This window comes from Periplaneta americana, chromosome 14, assembly GCF_040183065.1.
Source record: "Periplaneta americana isolate PAMFEO1 chromosome 14, P.americana_PAMFEO1_priV1, whole genome shotgun sequence".
Classification (NCBI taxonomy): domain Eukaryota; kingdom Metazoa; phylum Arthropoda; class Insecta; order Blattodea; family Blattidae; genus Periplaneta; species Periplaneta americana.
Window position 1 is genome coordinate 80458542 of NC_091130.1, and position 20420 is coordinate 80478961.

The 20420-nt window shown below is 35.9% G+C and overlaps 1 protein-coding gene and 1 long non-coding RNA gene across 2 annotated transcripts in view; one reads left to right on the plus strand and one right to left on the minus strand.

Moving 5' to 3' along the window:
• Positions 1 to 15800, minus strand: part of LOC138713505 (peptidoglycan-recognition protein LA-like) — a 138575-nt gene extending 122775 nt beyond the window's left edge. The window contains exon 1 of the mRNA XM_069845673.1: positions 13204 to 15800. Within this exon, the coding sequence (XP_069701774.1) occupies positions 13204 to 13588 (385 nt within the window). The 5' untranslated portion in view covers positions 13589 to 15800. The remainder of the gene's footprint in view (positions 1 to 13203) is intronic.
• LOC138713506 (uncharacterized) overlaps positions 1 to 20420 on the plus strand; it is a 334865-nt gene that overhangs the window by 147267 nt on the left and 167178 nt on the right. The gene's annotated exons all lie outside the window — the stretch shown is intronic.

Genomic DNA, 20420 nt, shown 5'->3' on the forward strand with positions numbered 1-20420 from the left:
GCTATTGAAATCAATAAATAACAAATCTTTTAAATTGAGTAAGGATGCATTGTTGGTGTGCGCATCATTCATCTCTCCTATAGGGTGACCAGACGTCCCCGACTTTCGGGGATGTCTCCGGTTTTGAGTTGTTCTCCCCGGGGAGCAGATGTCCCTGTTTTTGTCCCCGGAAATTAATTTCGTCCCCAGAAGTTTTGATTTTGTTTGAATAACATTTTACACGTAAATACTCGTATTTAAGTATCGTGATGAAACTGCTGCGATTCATGCACATTTCTGAACGGTTCTCAGTTTGAGACAAAAGAACCAGCGAGCACAGTATGATATATTCTACACTCATTGAGAAGAACATAGCATCTTTGTCTTCATTCGCGTTGCGCGGAAGTGTTAGAACTGCCGCAGTGTCCATTTTTAAGTAGTTAAAAAATAGGAGTTTTATGACAAACCAACAGGTGAAAAGTAGTCTGATGTTTTTCAACATTTCACAAAAAAAATCCATTCCACTTGAAAATCTTCTCAAAATAGTGTCATTAATCATGTGTCTTTCAGTCAGCAATTCATTATTTGAAGAACTTTTTTTTCTACATAATGAACTCAATCTGGACTGATGAAAAGTCAAGAATAAAAACTGAAACATTAAAGCTTTGTTGCAAGTGAAAAAAAATTTTCATTTATCATGTGAAGAACTTAGTGTGAAGCTATATGGGGATGAACAGATCCTTAAAAAGATATATCCTTCAGACAAGTACCTATAAAATGTGTGTTAGAGTTCAGTGTGTATAATATTATATGAAGACTCCCATGCATGCGTCAGTACTGAAATTGAATTCTTAGTGGCTATAATTATGCATAGGAGTTACGTGTGTGCGAAGTTCTATCAATATATCTACTGTTATGTGTATTGTCTGCAACATTTCAACGGAGAGTGACTAGATAAGCGTTTGAAATTGCCGATGTCCACTGTTGGATCATAACAAATCTGGTCAGCTACTCTCCTACCACTAATCGGGTACCATGTACGAACAGTGTTGAAAAGTTGGACTTTGAAGATGTTTGTGACAAATTTGTAGCGATGTGTAGTCAAGAGAAACATTTGCGACTCGCTATGCCACATAATGGTGAGACCACGTATATATTTTTATTTTCGAAAGAAGTCATGTTAAGAAAAAAATGTTAACATAATTATATACTATAACTGGGTAGGCCTAATTATGCAGAACAGCTACGAACTAAATATTGCGGAGATATTTTGTTTACAGTTACTACTACTATGGGAAATGAATTTTTTATGGTCGAAATTGATATTCACAGAAAGTATTTAAAAAATGTTACCTACAAGTAGGCTAAATGAAACTTGCTATAGCCAATATACTAACCAACTTTTTTTTTTGAAGAAAATACGTAAGACTAAGCAATCGACAAAATTTCACATAGAAAATAGACAAATTATTCAGTTCAGTTAACAAAAAGCAACTTTAGTCTACACTTCGGCAATTAGGCTTAAATTAAAAGTATTTTGAGACAGATTTTCTCTCGCCTAATAGTTAAAGTCGACTGCAGTTTTCAGCTCTGACTTCGTTAAATGTGTCGTGCACATGTTTCGAACATCTGTATAATTATTTTTCATGAGATGAAACACCATCTTTGTATGAGCATTTTTTTTCTCTCTCTTGTGCGGAGGAGGGACCCGAAGGCTTACACTGCAGCTAGAACAAAACTAATCGGTTTTTCCAAATTTATAACATCATTGTTTGATTTTAAACATGTGAGCACTAAAACCCATTTCTGACAAGCATTACTGTCTATAAACACTGTACATTTTAATGCATCTCTTGAACAACAAAATTCATCATGTAAATAATCATTCACGGCAAAATGAAATGTTTAGAATAAAAAGTTTTACATCATTCAGAAATAAAGGAGAAAAATGTTTGAAGGCAAGAATAATACGGAAGCCGGTAGACTGTTAAAATTAGGGGCAAATATACGGGAGATTCTGGGAAATACGGGAAAGTTTGCAACCCTAAATACACTTCAAAATTGTTCTCAGAACTCCATGTTGTTATTTTTAACATTCTACTTTATATATACTATCCATAGTCATATCAATATCATGAAAATGTATATCATTACATGAAAGGGAGGATTTACGAGATTTTTTTATGTGAACTTATAACCCAAGTGTTTGGACCCCACCCAATGTTTTTCAAAAGTTGGCACCACTGATCATATAACCAGAGCTCAAAAACTTGACAAGATCAATGAATAACCCCAGGTGTAAATAATAATAATAATAATAATAATAATAATAATAATAATAATAATAATAATAATAATAATAATTAGTGTTGGGGATTTAATCAAATAGTCGATGAATTTCTGTTGTAAGATTAATTGATCAAAAATGTGTAATCGAATAATCGAGTCGATTAAAATTAATCGGTTGTACTTGATATTAATTATTATTTTGTTAATACAAACTCATACTAAAAATTCCGACAATTTTCTCTCTCGGAAATTGCTTACCTTGTATGAACGTTAATAAATTCTACAAATTCCAACTGATTGTGCTATTTTTTTTTTTCAGAAAGTGTTTAATACGCGTGTCTACACCGGTTTCTATCATTGGTTTCGATTTTGGACCCAAAGAAAAAGTTTGTAAAAATTTGTTTTTTGCGGGATTTTAAGGCATATAAACATGAATAAAAGTTACAAATACCATCGGATTTTCTAATTAAAAAAGCATGTTAAATTCATATGTCTACACACATCTGTCAAAAGTTTCATGATCGCATGCAGAAAAACATAAGTTTGTTAGTGTATGACTTCCAACTATAATATTCATAATAATAAATATACTTAAACATTGTATTAAGAGCGGTACCTGTGAAACAGTAACATTTTATGTCAAAGATTGTTGTAATATAGACGGCACACATGTGTTGAGTGCGTAACAAAATCTCGAAAACAGAAAAGACTTTACTTCATCTCGTCTTTTCTAACTTTTCTTTGATTCTGGTACAATGCGTCCTTCAAGAGAAGGAAGACAAGAGATGATGCCAAGTCTGAAATCTAGGAGGCACTTAAAAGCACAATAGTACTGTTATTTTCTAACTGTAAACCAGATAGCGTAGGGAAAATCTTTGCACAAACACTTCAGAAGGAGATGGAGATATGAGGACAAGTGACTTAGTCTACCTCTATTGAAAGTTGAAACACAATGCGAAACCCTTATTAAGTCTTATGGTTTTCCAAAGAAAACTTCCACCTTGTCGTCAGTTCATCTTCCTAGCATATGAAATAAATACTTTTCTGGGATTCGTTCCCCTCATCCCTTATAAAATAGCCATGTCTACACTGTGTGCAAGTGAGAGGGCATCTACCTTTTTCTCTTTCTAAAATCTGGTAATTCCATTACAATAGGGGCCAGTCTTCTGTTTCGACCACTGTAGTTTTGCAGTTGCAGTTTCTGTACTGAGTTTGTATATGAAGGTTCTGTGTTTAGTTTGATGAAGAAAAAAAATCAGTTTTCTGTGGTTTGTGAAAAATGTAAACTCCATTATGTCATATGAGAATTTGAGAGGTAAACTCGGTGAAACGTTTGGATTTAAATTGAGCGATCGTGGAGAAGTGCTTGACAGAAAAAAGTTTTTTTGTGTTTAATGATGCAGGCAACATTGTTACTAAATGTAGAGAGGCACTTAATTCGGAGCATGTGAATGCACTCACGTGTTTAAAATCATGAATGAAGCAGTATTAACTAGACGAGTCTTCATACCTTTTGTTATTTATGTTTGTCTCAAAAATTCCCGGAGGAACTGACACATTAAGTTATAAGCCTCATAATAAATATGTTAGTAAGTAATTAAAATAGCTGTTTTGTAATATAAAGATACCATATACAACATTTCATACTTATGCTGTCGACCTGGTTGGCAAGTTGGTATAGCGCTAGCCTTCTATACCCAAGGTTGCGGGTTCGATCCCGGGCCAGGTCGATGGCATTTAAGTGTGCTTAAATGCGACAGGCTCATGTCATTAGATTTACTGGCATGTAAAAGAACTCCTGCGGGACAAAATTCCGGCACATCCGGCGACGCTGATATTACCTCTGCAGTTGCGAGCGTCGTAAAATAAAACATAAAAAAATAATTATGCTTATCGCCGAACACAAGTTAAATTTAACAATAATTGTGTGTTATAGTATATTAAAACTTTTTTCAACTCGATCAAAACTCGACTAATCTATGAAATTCAAATAGTTAATCGATTAAATATTTTGATCGATCAACAGCACTAATAATAACCTTATGTATATAAGCACTATACATCGCACACATTTTACTTTTTATTGCAAGCAAAAGGGATATAGACCTACATATAACAGAGGAGAAGGGGCACATTTGGACAGTTTTTCTATATTTACATTCATTATTCATATCCATTATCAATTTTTCACACTTTAAATGGCACAGAATTATAAGTTATTGCTTAATAAAGTACTGAGAATTTTATCTTTGGAGAAATTACATATATCTGAAACGTAAATTAAGTCAGAACAAACTCTTGTAACATAACAAAACTGCTCCCATGTATGGAGGTTGGTAGGTTATTTTACGACGCTTTATCAACAGCTTAGGTTATTTAGCGTCTGAATGAGATGAAGGTGATAATGCCGGTGAAATGAATCCGGGGTCCAACACCGAAAGTTACCCAGCATTTGCTCATAGTGGGTTGCGGGAAAACCCCGGAAAAAACCTCAACCAGGTAACTTGCCCCGACCGGGAATCGAACCCGGGCCATCTGGTTTCGCGGCTAGAGTGCTAACCGTTACTCCACAGGCGTGGACCGCATGTATGGAGTACCTTTGAACAGGAACAGGGCACTTTTGAACAATGTCCAAATCATCTGTTAAAGAACTAGTTAACGCTAAAAAAAATACGTAAAGAACACTACTATGGTTACATTATTTTTTTTAACTACTGAAGTTTACATCAAAGTGTTTCATTATCATAGTGCGAGCACTTCCTCTTGAATTCTCCGGTTCTGTTAATTTCATGACAATATTACTTTTCTGTTCTTTTTTTTTCCTTGTTAGGAGGCAGGGAGGGAACATTCCACGCACTGCGACCTGAGGTCTATTGTACACCTCCTAATATGGGATGATTTGCGTGCCCACCGATCCTCTACGCGCACCGACCTAACCACTTGATCCCCTTAACCACCGGTTCCTACAGCCAACAGAGTCCATGTATAGGTCGCGCCAGGGATTTTGGCAGATGGATTTTCTTAATGCGATCTGGAGAGCGAGTTCTCACCGCTGCAAGATCGGTTGTTATCTCTGTCGCAGTGGAATGGGTAGGACGTATGAGTAAACATGTACGCCCTAGTATTTGTGCACTCTGGACAGACACCTCCAAAAACTAAACAAATATTACAGTAGTCTATATGTGTCTTTGGTATTCCCAAGAAACTTGTTCGATTAATTAAAATGTGTCTCAATGAAACTTACAGCAGAGTGCGTATAGGCCAGTTTCTATCTGATGCTTTTCCAATTCACTGGGGGCTAAAGCAAGGAGGTGCACTATCACCTTTACTTTTTAACTTCGCTCTAGAATATGCCATTAGGAAAGTTCAGGATAACAGAGAGGGTTTGGAATTGAACGGGTTACATCAGCTTTTTGTCTATGCGGATGACGTGAATATGTTAGGGAAAACACGGAAATTTTACTTGAAGCAAATAAAGCGATAGGTTTGGTGGTAAATCCCGAAAAGACAAAGTATATGATTATGTCGCGTGACCAGAATATTGTACGAAATGGAAATATAATCTGTTATATATATGGAAATATATATGTATATGGAAATATGTTAATCCTTAGTCAATAGATAAGACTGAGTTTTACGAAATACGAACATTAAGGGATGGAAAATGGGAGACAGTAATGATCAAAATAATTATACCGATTTATTTTGTTTAACCAGCACACGTGCAGCCTTTAAATTTAATACAAAGATTCACTCATAAAATTGGGTTAGACTATTTATCTCATCTCTCAGAATTGTTTCTAAAATGTATAAGAAAAGTAAAAAAATTCAATTTCATGTAGGCTACTCCCTTGAAATAACTTTTTTTTTTACTTCCGAGCAGAGAGGAGAGAGAAGGAAGTCGACGATTTTAAAAATTCACTAAACTATATTTAACTAGAAACGTAAAATTTAAAGTGAAGGTTACTCTCTACAATATTGGTTAAACATTCTTAGATTTTTTAAATACCATATCCTAAGGTACTGATGAAAAGGCAGAAGGGAGTGAGAAATCTCATGTCATCCGATCTCGATGAAAGTCGATATCTGGGGATCTTTGCGATCACAGAATACGAATAAGGTATTATTTAGTCCGACTTTGTCCCTAAAGTGGTGGAGTGGGACAAAAATGGGTGAAAAATTAAATTAGATATCTTAGGGGGTTTTCGAGACGAAAATTACGAATAATACAATTTGTGCGAATTCAATATGGCAGTTTCAGTACTATGAATTATATTTTAAAAAATTAAACATCGGATATCGCACAGGTAACACATGTACAGTATTTAAGGGAGTATGTAACACCTTTTGATAGTAGGCCTATACATTTAGTAAAATCCAAAGTGTAATTTCTACATATTCTGAATGAATGTTGTGCTGGAATTTAATATAGTCATCAGCCAATACCTCTAGATTAATCAACTTTTTAGAATCCATAAAATACAGTATTTATTGTGAATGGTAATTATATTTTTCAATTGGTGCAATTTGTGCAGGGAAAATTGGTTTCTCCGATATTTTGTACGATTTCGAATATTTTAAAATGCTTTCTTCTCTGTTCTATTCACAATGTGCGTGTGAAGAAATTATTGCCCTTGTAATATCCATTACAGTCCTATTTATTACTCTTATATAAATCTAACTTCCACAGCATGCAATTTTACCCATTTAACCAAATTATATTTTGATTATTAAGAAGAATCGTAATTTTATTAACTTGAATTGTCGCACCACCAGTAGACGATCCCTAGATTATTACTGGACAAATCTTGGATATTGATCTGGTAAGGGTTGGATTATACTCGTATATATGCGCAATGCAATGCTTTTTCCTTTTAATTAAGAATTATTTTAATTTAGAAAATGTAGGAGACGTATTGTAAAATCATTGCGAACGGAAGTCATTTACATTTATTAAAAGTATTCTTTGAGTAGGACTGTACCGTGGTGTGTTTCATAATAAGGATAATTGATATGAGCTGCTGTTATGAAAATATGAACGACTCAGAATGTTATCGCATCTCATTCTCGCAGCTTACAGAAACAATATTGGCTCGCCTACTGGAAATGTCATCGAGGTCATCTGCCAAAATCGGTGCCTCCGACTATACCACTCCTGCTTCGGCAACCTCCCCCCCCCCGCCCCCCAAGGCTCCCTTAGAGTGAAAACAGGCAGCTAATGTTTTGCACGTGGTCTTCTCGTAGCTCATCGGTTATGTCACTAAAGTTTCGAGGCAAGTTTCGGCATGCAGGGTGTGATACTTTCCTTTGAGTAATTTTATCTGTGCGGGTCGGGCAGAAGTGAAAATTGAATTTACAGTACGTAAGGTACTCTTTTCTAGAGTAGGTACAGAATTATTTCAACATGAGTTACTAGTACGAAGGACAAGACTGGTATTTGGAATCAGATGCAATAGTCTATAGTGCGATAATATGCACATTAGAACTGAAGCCTGTATCGAAATGAACGGCCATCATTTTCAAAAATGTGCTTAAATATTCATATTATGATTATTTTTCAATTTAACTTCATTCTCTATGTTGTACGCTAAAGTGCTGTAGACAGTATAATATACACTGCATAATGAATACGTCCACATGGACAGCTCAGTTTGTGAGTAAAAACACTTATTGTTAATACTGTACTGTATTTTGATTAAACAAAAACCTAATGAAAATTATCAAAGTCAAAATTGCGACATTTCCAAGTTTAGTAAATGGATGAACTACTTTTCTTCCCTCGTATACCTAGTAAAGTGATTTGTTTGTATTTTACGCCAGTATCATCGAACTCCAGTCGTGGAAGGGGATAGCAAACGGTGTTTCCGGTTCTCAACCGTTAATCCAAAGGTATAGCCAGGTTAATATTAAAAATGTAATTAACCCTGCGTTACTCATGTTATAAATATTCTCACCATTGCTCAGGTGGGGTTTCACAAACCCCATTTTAAATAACTAATATATTTTTCCGCAAGTTTCAGAAATCAAATAAACGCAATTAAATATACTATTCTTAGTTCACTTAAACAATTTCTTAAGTGAACTCTTCTGGATGTGATTGAAAGGTGTACAGATGCACAGAGTACACACTAGCTCCATCTCTTAGATTTTCGTTGAAATATACGCACCGGGGTTTACCACACCCCACCTGAGTAATACAGGGTTAAAAATAAAATTATGTCTCTGTATATTTTTATTAGTACCTGTATTTAAATACCAAAACCAGTGGACTAAATCTCAGAACGTGGTGTCCTGGAATGTACTTCAATTAGTTTGGTGTAAAAATAGCAAATTAATTACTATAAACGCTGCAGTAATGAATGACAATAGAAAATTTAAATCTGATTCACAGCAGACAAATCACAGATTGACCTCAATGGCCTTGAGTCACTGCATGGGCGTGCTGCAACTGACGTCCTCCAATATCACGCATCCGTGCACTATTGGTCATACCAATATTATTCATTTGATGTCCTTTCTTCTTTTTCTTCTACTTTTTTCCCTTCTCATTCCCAAGTGACTTAAGGAACTTTAAGCGCACTGCCTAAGTAGAGGACCTTCTACAGGTTATTTGTTTGCTATAACGTATTCCCACGGTCTTACTCAGTATATTATATAGTTTTTTTCTTTTTAATTGGCGGGTACTTATGTCATTCTTCCAAACGTCCCCATCCATTTATGAGCGAACCACCGAAGCTGTAGTTCTTTTTTTTTTAGTTGGTTATTTAACGACGCTGTACAACTACAGGGACATCATTTTATTTTTACTTCAATTTTTATTGTACCTGAGTTTTGAATGTACTTCACTCCCACCCCTTCTACTAACGAAGTTCCATCTGTCCTCCACACAGAACCAAGGCCGCATATAAGAGTAAGCAGTACTGAGTTAGTGAGTATAGTACGTTTCAGAAATATGTTCGTGTTTTCTAGTGACGAAAACTTCCAATATTGAATCATATTTTCGCACAGGTACTGTCGTCCGTTTGTCTACGTCGCATCCCGATTTCCCCCACCTGCTTATGCTCGCTCCATTGTAAAGACTAGTGGCTGGGCATTCTTAGCTCTTTTCTGAAAACATTAATTTCTGTTAGGAATTAATTTGACGTCTACGTAATATTATGCAACTCTTTAAAATAACTTAAATAAAAGAGCCTCGTTAAGTAATTAACTATCACGTAATTTCCCTCCTTCTTACCATCCTGTGACATAACCACTTGGACGGACAGTAGATAGCATATCTGAGCAATTTTTTCTTTTCGGATCGGGCAGAAATGAAGGTTGAATTTACAGTACGTAAGGTACTCTTTTATAGAGTAGGTGTAGAATTATTTCAACATGAGTTTCTAGTACGAAGGAGAAACTGGTAATTGGAATTAGATGCAATAGTCTATAGTGTGATAATATGCACAAAAGAACTGAAGCCTGTATCGAAATGAACGGCCACGATTTTGAAAAATGTGTTTAAATATCCATATTATGATTATTTTTCAATTTAACTTCATTCTCTATAGTGTACGCTAATGTGCTGTAACAGTACAATATACACTGCATAATTAATACGTCCGAATGGATAGTTCAATTCGTGAGTAAAAACACTAAGTGTTAATACAGTACTGTATTGTGATTAAACAAAAACCTAATGAAAATGATCAAACTCAAAATTGCGACATTTCCTAGTTTACGCAAATGGATTAACTATTTTTCTTCCCTCCCATACCTAGTAAAGTGATTTGTTTGTATTTTACGCCAGTATCATCGAACTCCAGTCGTGGAAGAGGGTAGCAAACGCTGTTAATCCAAAGGTATAGCCAGGTTAATATTAAAAATGGTAGTAAAAAATAAAATGATGTGCCTGTATATTTTTATTAGTTCCTGTAATTGAATACCAAAACCAGTACACTAAATCTCAGAACTTGGTGTCCTGAACGTACTTGAGCTAGTTTGGTGTAAAAATAACAAATGAATTACTATAAACGCTGCAGTAATGAATGACAATAATTGAAAATTGAAATCTGATTCACAGCATGGAAATCACAGATTGACCTCAATGGCCTTGAGTCATTACATGGGCGTGCTACAACTGACGTCCTCCAACATCACGCATCCGTGCATTGTTGGTCACACCAATATTATTCAATTGATGTCCTTTCTTCTTCTTCTTTTTTCCCCTTCTCATTCCTATATGTCTTAAGGAACTTCAAGCGCAGGTCTAATTAGAGGAACTTCTATTGGTTATTTGAAGGGTTCAGAGCCATAGTGGGCCAAGCGCCATTTATTAAAAACGGAGAAAGCAAGGGTTAAAGTTAATGGATACCATAGTTTAATGAAAATTGATATATCATTTAGTTTTAATGTGTATACTTTATATTACTTGCTATATATTTCCATTGAATTATGGTAATAACTTCATTTTAACCCTTATTTTGTACGGTTTTAGTAAATGGCGCTTGGCCCACTATGGTTCTGAACCCTTCATTTGTTCGATATAACATATTCTCACGGTCTTACATATTAATGGTATGTACACAGTATAGGCTATTATATAGTTTTTTTTTATTGGCTGGTACTTCCGTCATTCTTCCAAGCGTCCTCATCCCTCTATGAGCGAAGCACCGAAGCTATAGTGCTTTTTTTTAGTTGGTTATTTAACGACGCCGTATTAACTATTAGGTTATTTAGCATCAATGGGATTATTGATAGTGAAATGGTATTTGGCGAGATGAGCCGAGAATTCGCCATAGATTACCTGACATTCGTCTTACGGTTGGGAAAACCTCGGAAAAAGTCCAACCAGGTAATAGCCCAAACGGGAATCGAACCCACACCGGAGCGCAACTCCGGATCGGCATGCAGCTCTCTTAGCTGCCGTAGGCTTTGCTCTTGGTACATCATAGAAGGCAAATTTCATAACACTGCATGAAGATTAATGGAGCAATGATGGAATCTTGGTGGGGGGAAACGGAACTGTGCTGCAAAAACCTATAAATACCGTGTTTGTCTACCACAAATTATACTTGGACCCACCAGGAATGGAATCCGAATTACCAGCATATATATCTGACACCTTACTGGAATATTATATGTGATGTAAGTAGATTTACCGTAGGCATAACCAACGTGATGTTAATTCCCTTCGGAAAAATTTTCCTTCACTAGAATTTATGTCTCTTTTTACTTTAAATTCTGTAGTGCTCGGGAAAAGTGGTACAAGTCAAAAATGTCAATTTTACCAGGAGAAGGAAAAAACTGTCTTCACACTGGTTTGTGTCGATTTGATTTTCTTCTGTATGAATTATTCTAATGGGAGAAATACAGTACTTATTTCTCTTTTCCCAAGCGAGCAGATGTTCCTTAAGTTGTCAATAAACTAATAAAAATGTTTGTTGATATTGACTTATGCCACTTTTTCCAAACATTGCAGAACTTTCCTTCTCCTTCTTCTTTTCGGTTTGGACTTTTCAATCCGTTTCGGCTTCATATTGATCTGACCATCTCTTCATTGTCTTCCCTGCTTCCGTCTTCCTTTGCGTTGGTACTGTAGAGTTAACTTGAGGAATCTACCATCTGCCTTCCTATCCACATGATGTCTCCATTTTGTCCTGTATGTGTTAATCGAATAGTTTATATCCTGAACTCTTTAATTCTTGTCTACTCTCCGACTTTTGAATTTTGTCTAATTTAGTGTGGCCAGTTATTGCTCTTAAAAATTCCATTTCTGCCGTCACTTATTACCTTTTGCTATTGTTCAGATTTCTGAGCCTTATATTAAGGCCTGTACTGTATGGACTTGTTTAGTTTTTGCTGAACCGTACTACAAAGCGATTCAAAAGTCGCGCACATCTTAATAACACGTTCACATATATTTACAAAGATGGATTTATTACGTTTACTTACATCAGTTTTCACATGAGTTACATCATTTTTCACAACACATGTTGAAAATGGCAGCTCCGTTCAGTAATGCATGTACGAACTTTTTTTACCATGTTTTCGGCCACTTTTTGAGCACGCGTACATTGATGTTGTTAATCTCCGTTGTTTTGTTCCTCTTTAGTTCCTCCAGAGTGTGCAACCTGTTTTTGTATACCTTCCTTTAAGATAACTTCACAGGAAGAAATCTGGGGACGTCAAATCGGGGGAACGTGGGGGCCATAATCCTTTAGAAATGTTACGCTCACCAAAAAACTAGCACAAAAACTGCATGGTTTCATTAGATGTGTGATATGGGGCACTGTCCTGCTGGAACCAACAATCACGTTCATCATTGTCAAGAAACGCTGATCCACATTTCTTAAAACGGGCGATTAATCTCGTTATGGTCGAATTGTTAGACACTGCCATATCCGGATACTTCCTACGAAATCCGTCTACAACACGTGCATAAGAACGACTGGAAAAATAATGTTCAGCAATGAAAACTCGTTGCTCTTGGGAAAACGACACGTTTGCCGAGCAATAAACAAAGGACTACTGCAAACGTCAGTATATACATACACATCACAATGACGTCTTACGAAATACGTTTACAACACGTGCATAAGAACGACTGAAAAAATAACATGCGGTCTCCTGCATATGTTATTTCCTGTATGGGGGGATTAAAATACCAGGAAATTAACCATGATCTAATTTTGTAACTAGAATAGTATAAATATGTGTGTACCAGTGTTATCGTTTGTGCTTTGAGAGTTATCCAATGGAGATGCGTGTACCCACATCTGTGACCTTATCACATCTTATGACATCAACATTCATTCATAGCATTACCCCGCTGCGTCTCATTCCCCTGAGACTTTCTCCTGGTTGGAGTACAGTACATACACACAGACACAGACTCAAAGCAATTTGAAAGGAATATTGTAGAATATTAGAAGCGATTTCAGTATTTCTACTCACTACTGAGAGTCTGGTCCAGGCCCTGCATGGGCGCGGTGATGGCCTGTTTGACGACGCCATCCTGTCCCCCCGGCTCTCCGTTTCCCAGGACGCTGACGTACTGGTTGATGGTGACGGGCGCGTTGTAGTGCAGCCGAGGACCGATCTGCACGTCACTGGAGTTCTCCATGTGGATGTTGGAGGTGACACCCGCCGGATGCTCCATGATGGCGGCGGACACCTCCGACGCCTTTCGCGTCGATGCCCCCTCATACTCGTTATCCTCGTCCTCAGAGCTGCTGCCCCTACAGCAGCCATCCACACCGACATCACTGTCCGTTGTACCACTCTCGGCGTCAGTGATCGCTTTGGAATTGGTCCGCCTTTCATCGTCGTCTACCGACATTGAAGCTGCACCTGCTTCGAACTCTGGACGCCGGAGATATTCCTGCTGCACGTTCACTGAACACAGGCGTGATGTATGCACCGACACTTTTTCATTATCGTAGTATCATGATCATTTTTACCATCACATCCACACTGCTTTTAAAATAACCGCTGCAGATAGAATCGTTGAAGTGTTACTAAATTATACGCAGTGTTTTTGTGAAGCTCTCACAACACAGTTTCTATGCTGAATGATACGGAAGCTGACGTGATTCACTTCTATTTCGCAAATGTTCCCTTTTGTCTGATGTGTTTCAATGTACCACTACAGGAAAGAACAATCCTTGCTTCTGAGTGAATGAATGACAAGCTATAGTTATCATTAGTATTTACATGACAAGATGAGGCTAGTCTCAAATATCCAATATCTCGTAAATATTTTGTGTTTACGATAATCTGAATTTCAGTTTACTGCCAAGAATAGTTTTTAAATCACATACCGAAGAAATGCAAGCCAAAGCGATCAGTATTATTTTCTTCTCATTATGGGGTTAATCTCACAGCTTATTAACTTTATATTATAACTTATGATCTCTCACTGCTACATTCAGGAACAATCTTATTGATAAACAGGAAAAGAGGCAGACCAAAGCTTCTGTTCACTATGCAAGTTGAACCTAGCTCTACAGTGTCTCTAGTCTCTGGATGTTCTGCTTTGCCTGATTAAAAATTATAGTAATTGTGTCATTACACTACCACAACAAAGAAAAATTCTTTCCTCTAAGTGAAAAAACACGATAAAATATTTTAACAGGAAAAGATGATCTGGTTTCGCAAAATCTCTTATCTATTGAATTTGTTATGTTGTTTGATATCTCAGAATGTAACATATGTAGGCTATACGTGAATACATTGCTATATCACAAAATAATGTTTGCTGTTGTACTAAAATATCAAGATTAACACTATTGACAGAGTAAAATGAGACCAGTTTCGCACTTCCTGTAATTATTACCTTTTTGTGACAATTTGAGTGTTATATTTTTTATGCCAAGGTACTGCCATAATGAAGAACACTTTCTTCTAGCGTACACAATAATGAGCAAGCGAAAATGATAAAACCTTCTACAAAGAACGATAAGAACAGTCTCACAGTTTCTTTGTGCCTAGCTATTTTTCTTATGATCTAATATTATATCTGTACACCGCCACAGAGCAAAATAAAATTCAAGAGAATGTGCTCTGTAATATTCACAGGCTAAGAGGCTAGTTTCGCATGTGTCTTATGTAGAGACTTTTACCTCTTTCCGTGGCCTAAATATAATAATTGTATGTCAGTACACCACCATCAGAAAAACAATGATAGCTGATGTTCTGAATAGTAAAATGACCAAAAAGTATTTGTAAAACTGTATGAGGCTTCTTCCACCGCAGTTTGAGACTAGTTTTGCATTCTCTCTTATCTAATAAATAGTTTATCTCGTTTGATTTAAATATTACAGTGATTGTATGTCACTGTGAACAATGAATAACAAACTCTGCACGTGAATGTGTTACAAGCAATGTAAACAAAATTGACAGGACAAGATGAAACTAGTCTCGCACAGACTCTTAGCTAATAACTTTTCTCTTTTGTTTGATGATCAAAACATTTTAAATCAATACATCTCCCTAACATATGATAGATAAACCTTGTAGCTGAATATGTAACAAGCGAATGCACTCAGCTGTACTCGCAACACAAACATGAGGCTAGTCTCGCACTGTCTCCTTCTAGTAAATTTTCTCTCTTGTCTGATGATTTAAATATTATAATAATTGTATGTCACTGTCACAACAAATAATCTTCGGCACTGAATGAATTACATTTTCAAGAACATCCACAAGACAAGATGAGGCTAGTCTCTTACAGTCTTTGTATCTGCGGCTGTTTGTAGTTATTAATTCGTCTGCCACTCGTAAGCTGTACATACAGTATAACTATTTTACAAGGTACGGTAATGTAACGCTAATGCAAGAAATCGATAGTCTTTAATTAAATGCAGTAGGTTTTAAAAGTTAATTCAATTGTAATTCTTTGGACGTCGCTCAAAATATACATACCGCTTTGCAAGTAAATATATAACGTGATTTTCAGTAATAGCGATGGGTGCGATATACACTGTGAAAACACACTTCACATGAACAACACGCTCCACTGCACTGGCAGGTTGCGTTCTGCGTGGTCCTTGCGCGACTGACGTAGACTGAGGGAGCTTTTGACAGGGAGGGAGGGGGGGACCTGCGGGAGAGAGTGAGACAGCGCACCTTGTCGCCTCAGTTCTTGGTGTTCGTAGCTGTTAATTAGTCTTCTGACATCAAATTTCCAGTAGAAGGCGTTCTGAGTACTGTTCATTTTACACATTTCTTTCTCCTTGAAGGAAGGTGATATAATTTCAAAGGGATGAGATCGGTGGTGTCATTCTAAATTTAATAACCAGTCCTATTCCGCTAATTAGAGTAAATTTCATAATTTTGATATGACTATTTTTTTTTTACTAAGGACGGGTACTTGACTGTTCGACATTCACCCATGTCAAGCCAGTTTTGTAGACCAATTTACCGACACACGTTGCCCAGGGTGCTCCATAGGAGGCTGGTCTATGCTAATCGTTACGAATCCTTAATGTGTGACGAATTGTATCAGTTACTAATTCTTAATTTGTGACGAATTGTAACCGTTACGAAAGGTCTGTGACGAGTTTTCCGGACATCTCATCATGATTATCAAGGCTTCGACCAAATGATCTCATCCCTGCTTCCATCTTGGAATAGCTTCCTCCATCTCACAGGAGGTCTTCCTCTAGCAATTTATGCTTGTGGAAAGAATTTCTTCTATCTATGCAAACTTGCACTGCACTTGTTACGAAAGGTGGATGCGGTCTGATTGCAGTTAATAATAAAAGCAAAGCTTTACTCATTAAAACATTAATGCAAAGGAAAATTGAATATAAAAATTCCATTACATCTGAATTAATATATTTTACTTTGCAACATCCCATATTCCGAAGAATAAAAATGTGACTCAATAAAATACCAGAGCGGCTTCTCAACGATCCTGCGTCTATGAAGACAAAGGAAATATATACGTCATTGTTAGCTGGTAAAGAAACCGTTCCCTCCATTATGAAAAACTATCCGAACATGAATTGGAAGAGGATATGGACAATTTTTAGACTACCAAATATTTCAACTGATTGGAAAACAAGTGCATATAAAGTAGTAAATGATATTGTTCCACAGAAGCAAAAAAGTACCACCATAACATCACGCACTCACCTCTATGTCAACACTGTGGAAGTTTTGATACTCATCACCATCGATTAACAACATGCCGACCTGTAGTATGGTCTTGGTTGTGTCGAAAACTAACAAATGCCTCTCACACGGACAACCCGAACGACGTTCGAAGGATGGTACTTCAACTGGAAATGCCCACCCACAGCAATAAATTCGCTCTAACATGGATAATTATGGTATACTTACACTACATGATTAGTGACAACAGTCCAACGATAGCTGGACTACAAAAGTTACTAATGGATGCTGAATGGACACTGAGATGAAAAGGGCATAACAATTTGTTAATAATTGACAATCAAAAAAACATTCTCAGTATATGAAAATAAAACTCAGTAATTTGTGTAAAAAGTTATGGCTATTATGTGAATAATTTACTTTATTAACTGTACTCTATTAATATATATGTGTATATATACTTATATATTTTTTTTTTCTTTAATTCGCTACCATATTAAAAGTTAGGTAAAACTCTTGTGTAGTCTCCAAAGGTTAGTTTGTAAATAGTGATGGAAGCCTGCAGCAAATGATTTAAGATCGAATATATTTTAGCATTAAAGTATTTTGTTTCATGTGTTCATAAATTGTCAAAATAAATGTCATATTTTGGCAAATTATATCATATTACAACTTTCAAATTTTTCTTTTGCGTAATGTCCTAAAATAATGCTTATTATGTAATTAATTTGTCACAAGATCTCAGGTATTGTATTATGAATAGTGTTGTTTAACTTAGCTTATGTCATATATCATGTAAAATTGCACGTGACAAATAAATGTGTTTAAAAAAAAAGTGGACCTTATTACAGTCAGGAAAATCCGACCGCCTGATCAGGAGCAATATAAGAGTACTGCAGTGGGAAGTATGAAACGCTTGTACCCGCAATATATTAGATCAGAAGATTATGAAAATATTAAATTTGTTTCTAACAACAAACATTTGATTCAAAGTGTAATTTTTGATAACATGAACAGTAGATTGTTAAATAATGAGGATGAATAACGTAAAAATCTGTTATCGTTGTTCAATCTACTGGACCCCACAACGTGGCCGGCAGCAATTCTCTTTAGTTGGCGGGACGGAGAAGACAAATTAAATGGACTGTGTATGTTGGTGTATGTGGATGATTTTAGAGACTTGGTTGATGAAAGAACATTGGTTTCTGAAAGAGAAATTCCGGAACAATAAAAGTGGCAAGAAACAAAACGAAAGTGAGGGCTGTGAGTTTGCAGAAGCAGAAAGTGAACTCACTTTAATTAATCACATTGCAACAGAAAATATATCCTCTGCTTGTTGAAAACATTTCGCATCTCACGATGCGAAAGCCTCTTGCTGATTGGATGTAACACCTTTTATGAAGTCTTGGATACGTCTTGGACACCATAGTGTCAAGAAGAAAAGTACAGAATATTCACAACATCAACAATTCTGTTATAGCATGTTATATTGAAATTTTCCTTTATTTGTAGTCGCTTATTTAATATCTCTATATTAGACGTCACGGTGGTCCAGTGGCTAGAGCGCTGATCTTACAGGCCAAATCCTGTGGATCCAGGTTCGATCCCCGGCGTGCCCTTGATTTATAACTTGTGTTGGGAAGCCCATGGTCCGGGTGACATAAGGGTTTCGGTTCCACTGTGGCATCCAAACAAATCTCCATAATCATCTCGTCTCGTCTCGTCTCGTCTCGTCTCACAGTCTCCTTTACGCTCATAAGAAGTTTAAAGGCTTTGAAACTGTCCGCGCAACTTGGGAAGTCTTTTTGTTTCATTGTATTATTATGTTTCATATTGAATAGTACTAATAACAATTTCGTTAAAGAAATGAGAGATTTGGATGCAGAAATTAAATCATCATATGATCATCTCAAACTTCCTCGAAGTCAGCAATTCGCAAAACGCGTAAACATCTTAAAGAAGGAAAATTTGAAACGTGGCAGAATACGGATGTAAAAGGTAAAGGCATAGAAATGTTTTCTGAACTCCCAAGAGCAAATCGGTGGTTAGTTAACAAGGAAGGATTGTCACCAGGTGAATGGATAACTGTCATAAAGATGAATGGTAGTGTTACTGCAGGAAGAGTTATTCCCGATAATCTATTGACGATATCCGGTGCAGACATGGCTGCCCGAAGAAAAAAAACTCTTGCTCATGTTCTTGGCCATTATGAAAAAGGTAAAATTATTGATTAGTATATGACATCATTCAGTTTGGATATTTATTTCAGATATCTTGAGAAGAAAAGGGTGGAATGCTGACAAAGTAATTGTATCAGGAGGATTTATATTGTTCATATATTCATGTGACATACGAGAAGGAATAATTTGAAGAGGGACACAACGTTTACAAAAACCTCGCCTGTTTTGATGTTCATTTCTGTAACTATGTATTTCTGTTACATATATTTTTCCTGTAATTATTGCATATCCGTTTTTCTAATTTGATAATTATTAGGTCTATGTATTTGTATACTGAGTCCTTTTGGGCTACCTCCAGTGGAAGTGTATTATTTTATATACAATGCAGAAAACGAACATTTATTTTCATTTCCGTGTACACATGAAATTATTTTATTTATATAAGCCTACTCGATTATCTTTTAAATGATTGTTAAATGAAAAAAAAAAAAAAAAAAAAAAAAAAAAAACGTAAAGAGAGAATTTTTAACAGTTTGAAAAATGACTGAATTCTTGTGAAATGCCTAAGACTTAGCCTAACACAATAATGTGTAATCTTTTCCTTAACAGCGATTTCTGTAAAAACGTCAGCAGGAAATGTTACCTGTATACAGATAGTTGGTAGTTGAAAAAATACTTCCATTATGACTACTTACTTCTAAGCAAGGCCTCCTAGCAATGCCGATAAAATTACTGACGTTAACAGAAACCTGTTGCTATCAGTGCATAATTACATAATTTAAAATGCGTTTTGACAAGTAACGAATATATTTATTTGATGCAATGAAACATTGGATTTTGTTTAGAATTGGAAGTAAATTTTGTGGCCTTGTCAAGTAAGTTATCAAATATGTGATATAGTGAAACCTAAGTTGTAGGACAATCACGGTTCCACCAAAATGTATCAAACGTGCAGAGATGTCCAAGGTATAGAGTCGAACAAAACTTCTGAATCCAGCATTGTGGTACTAAACAAGGAAACTATTCAAGGTGTATAATGTCATAATAGCTGAATAGCAGTTATTCCTTATTTTAGTTGTCTCTATTTAAATTCTATTTTTATTATTACTGTTATTAATATTTAAATTAATTCAAATCAATTAAATACATTTTTTTAAATATAAAACTTAACAATTGCATTTTATGTTTAGTCAATAAAACACTTAAAAACGATAAAAAAAACTTTCAGCTTCATTTTTATTTAAATTGTTCATATCTAGAGATACACATACACACTTCGGCATATTTTAATTGAAAAATTTGTCATAAGAGACTACCACTTGATTTCATACTAGAATTTACAAATATATTTTCGTATTTTCGTCGCATTTCAAA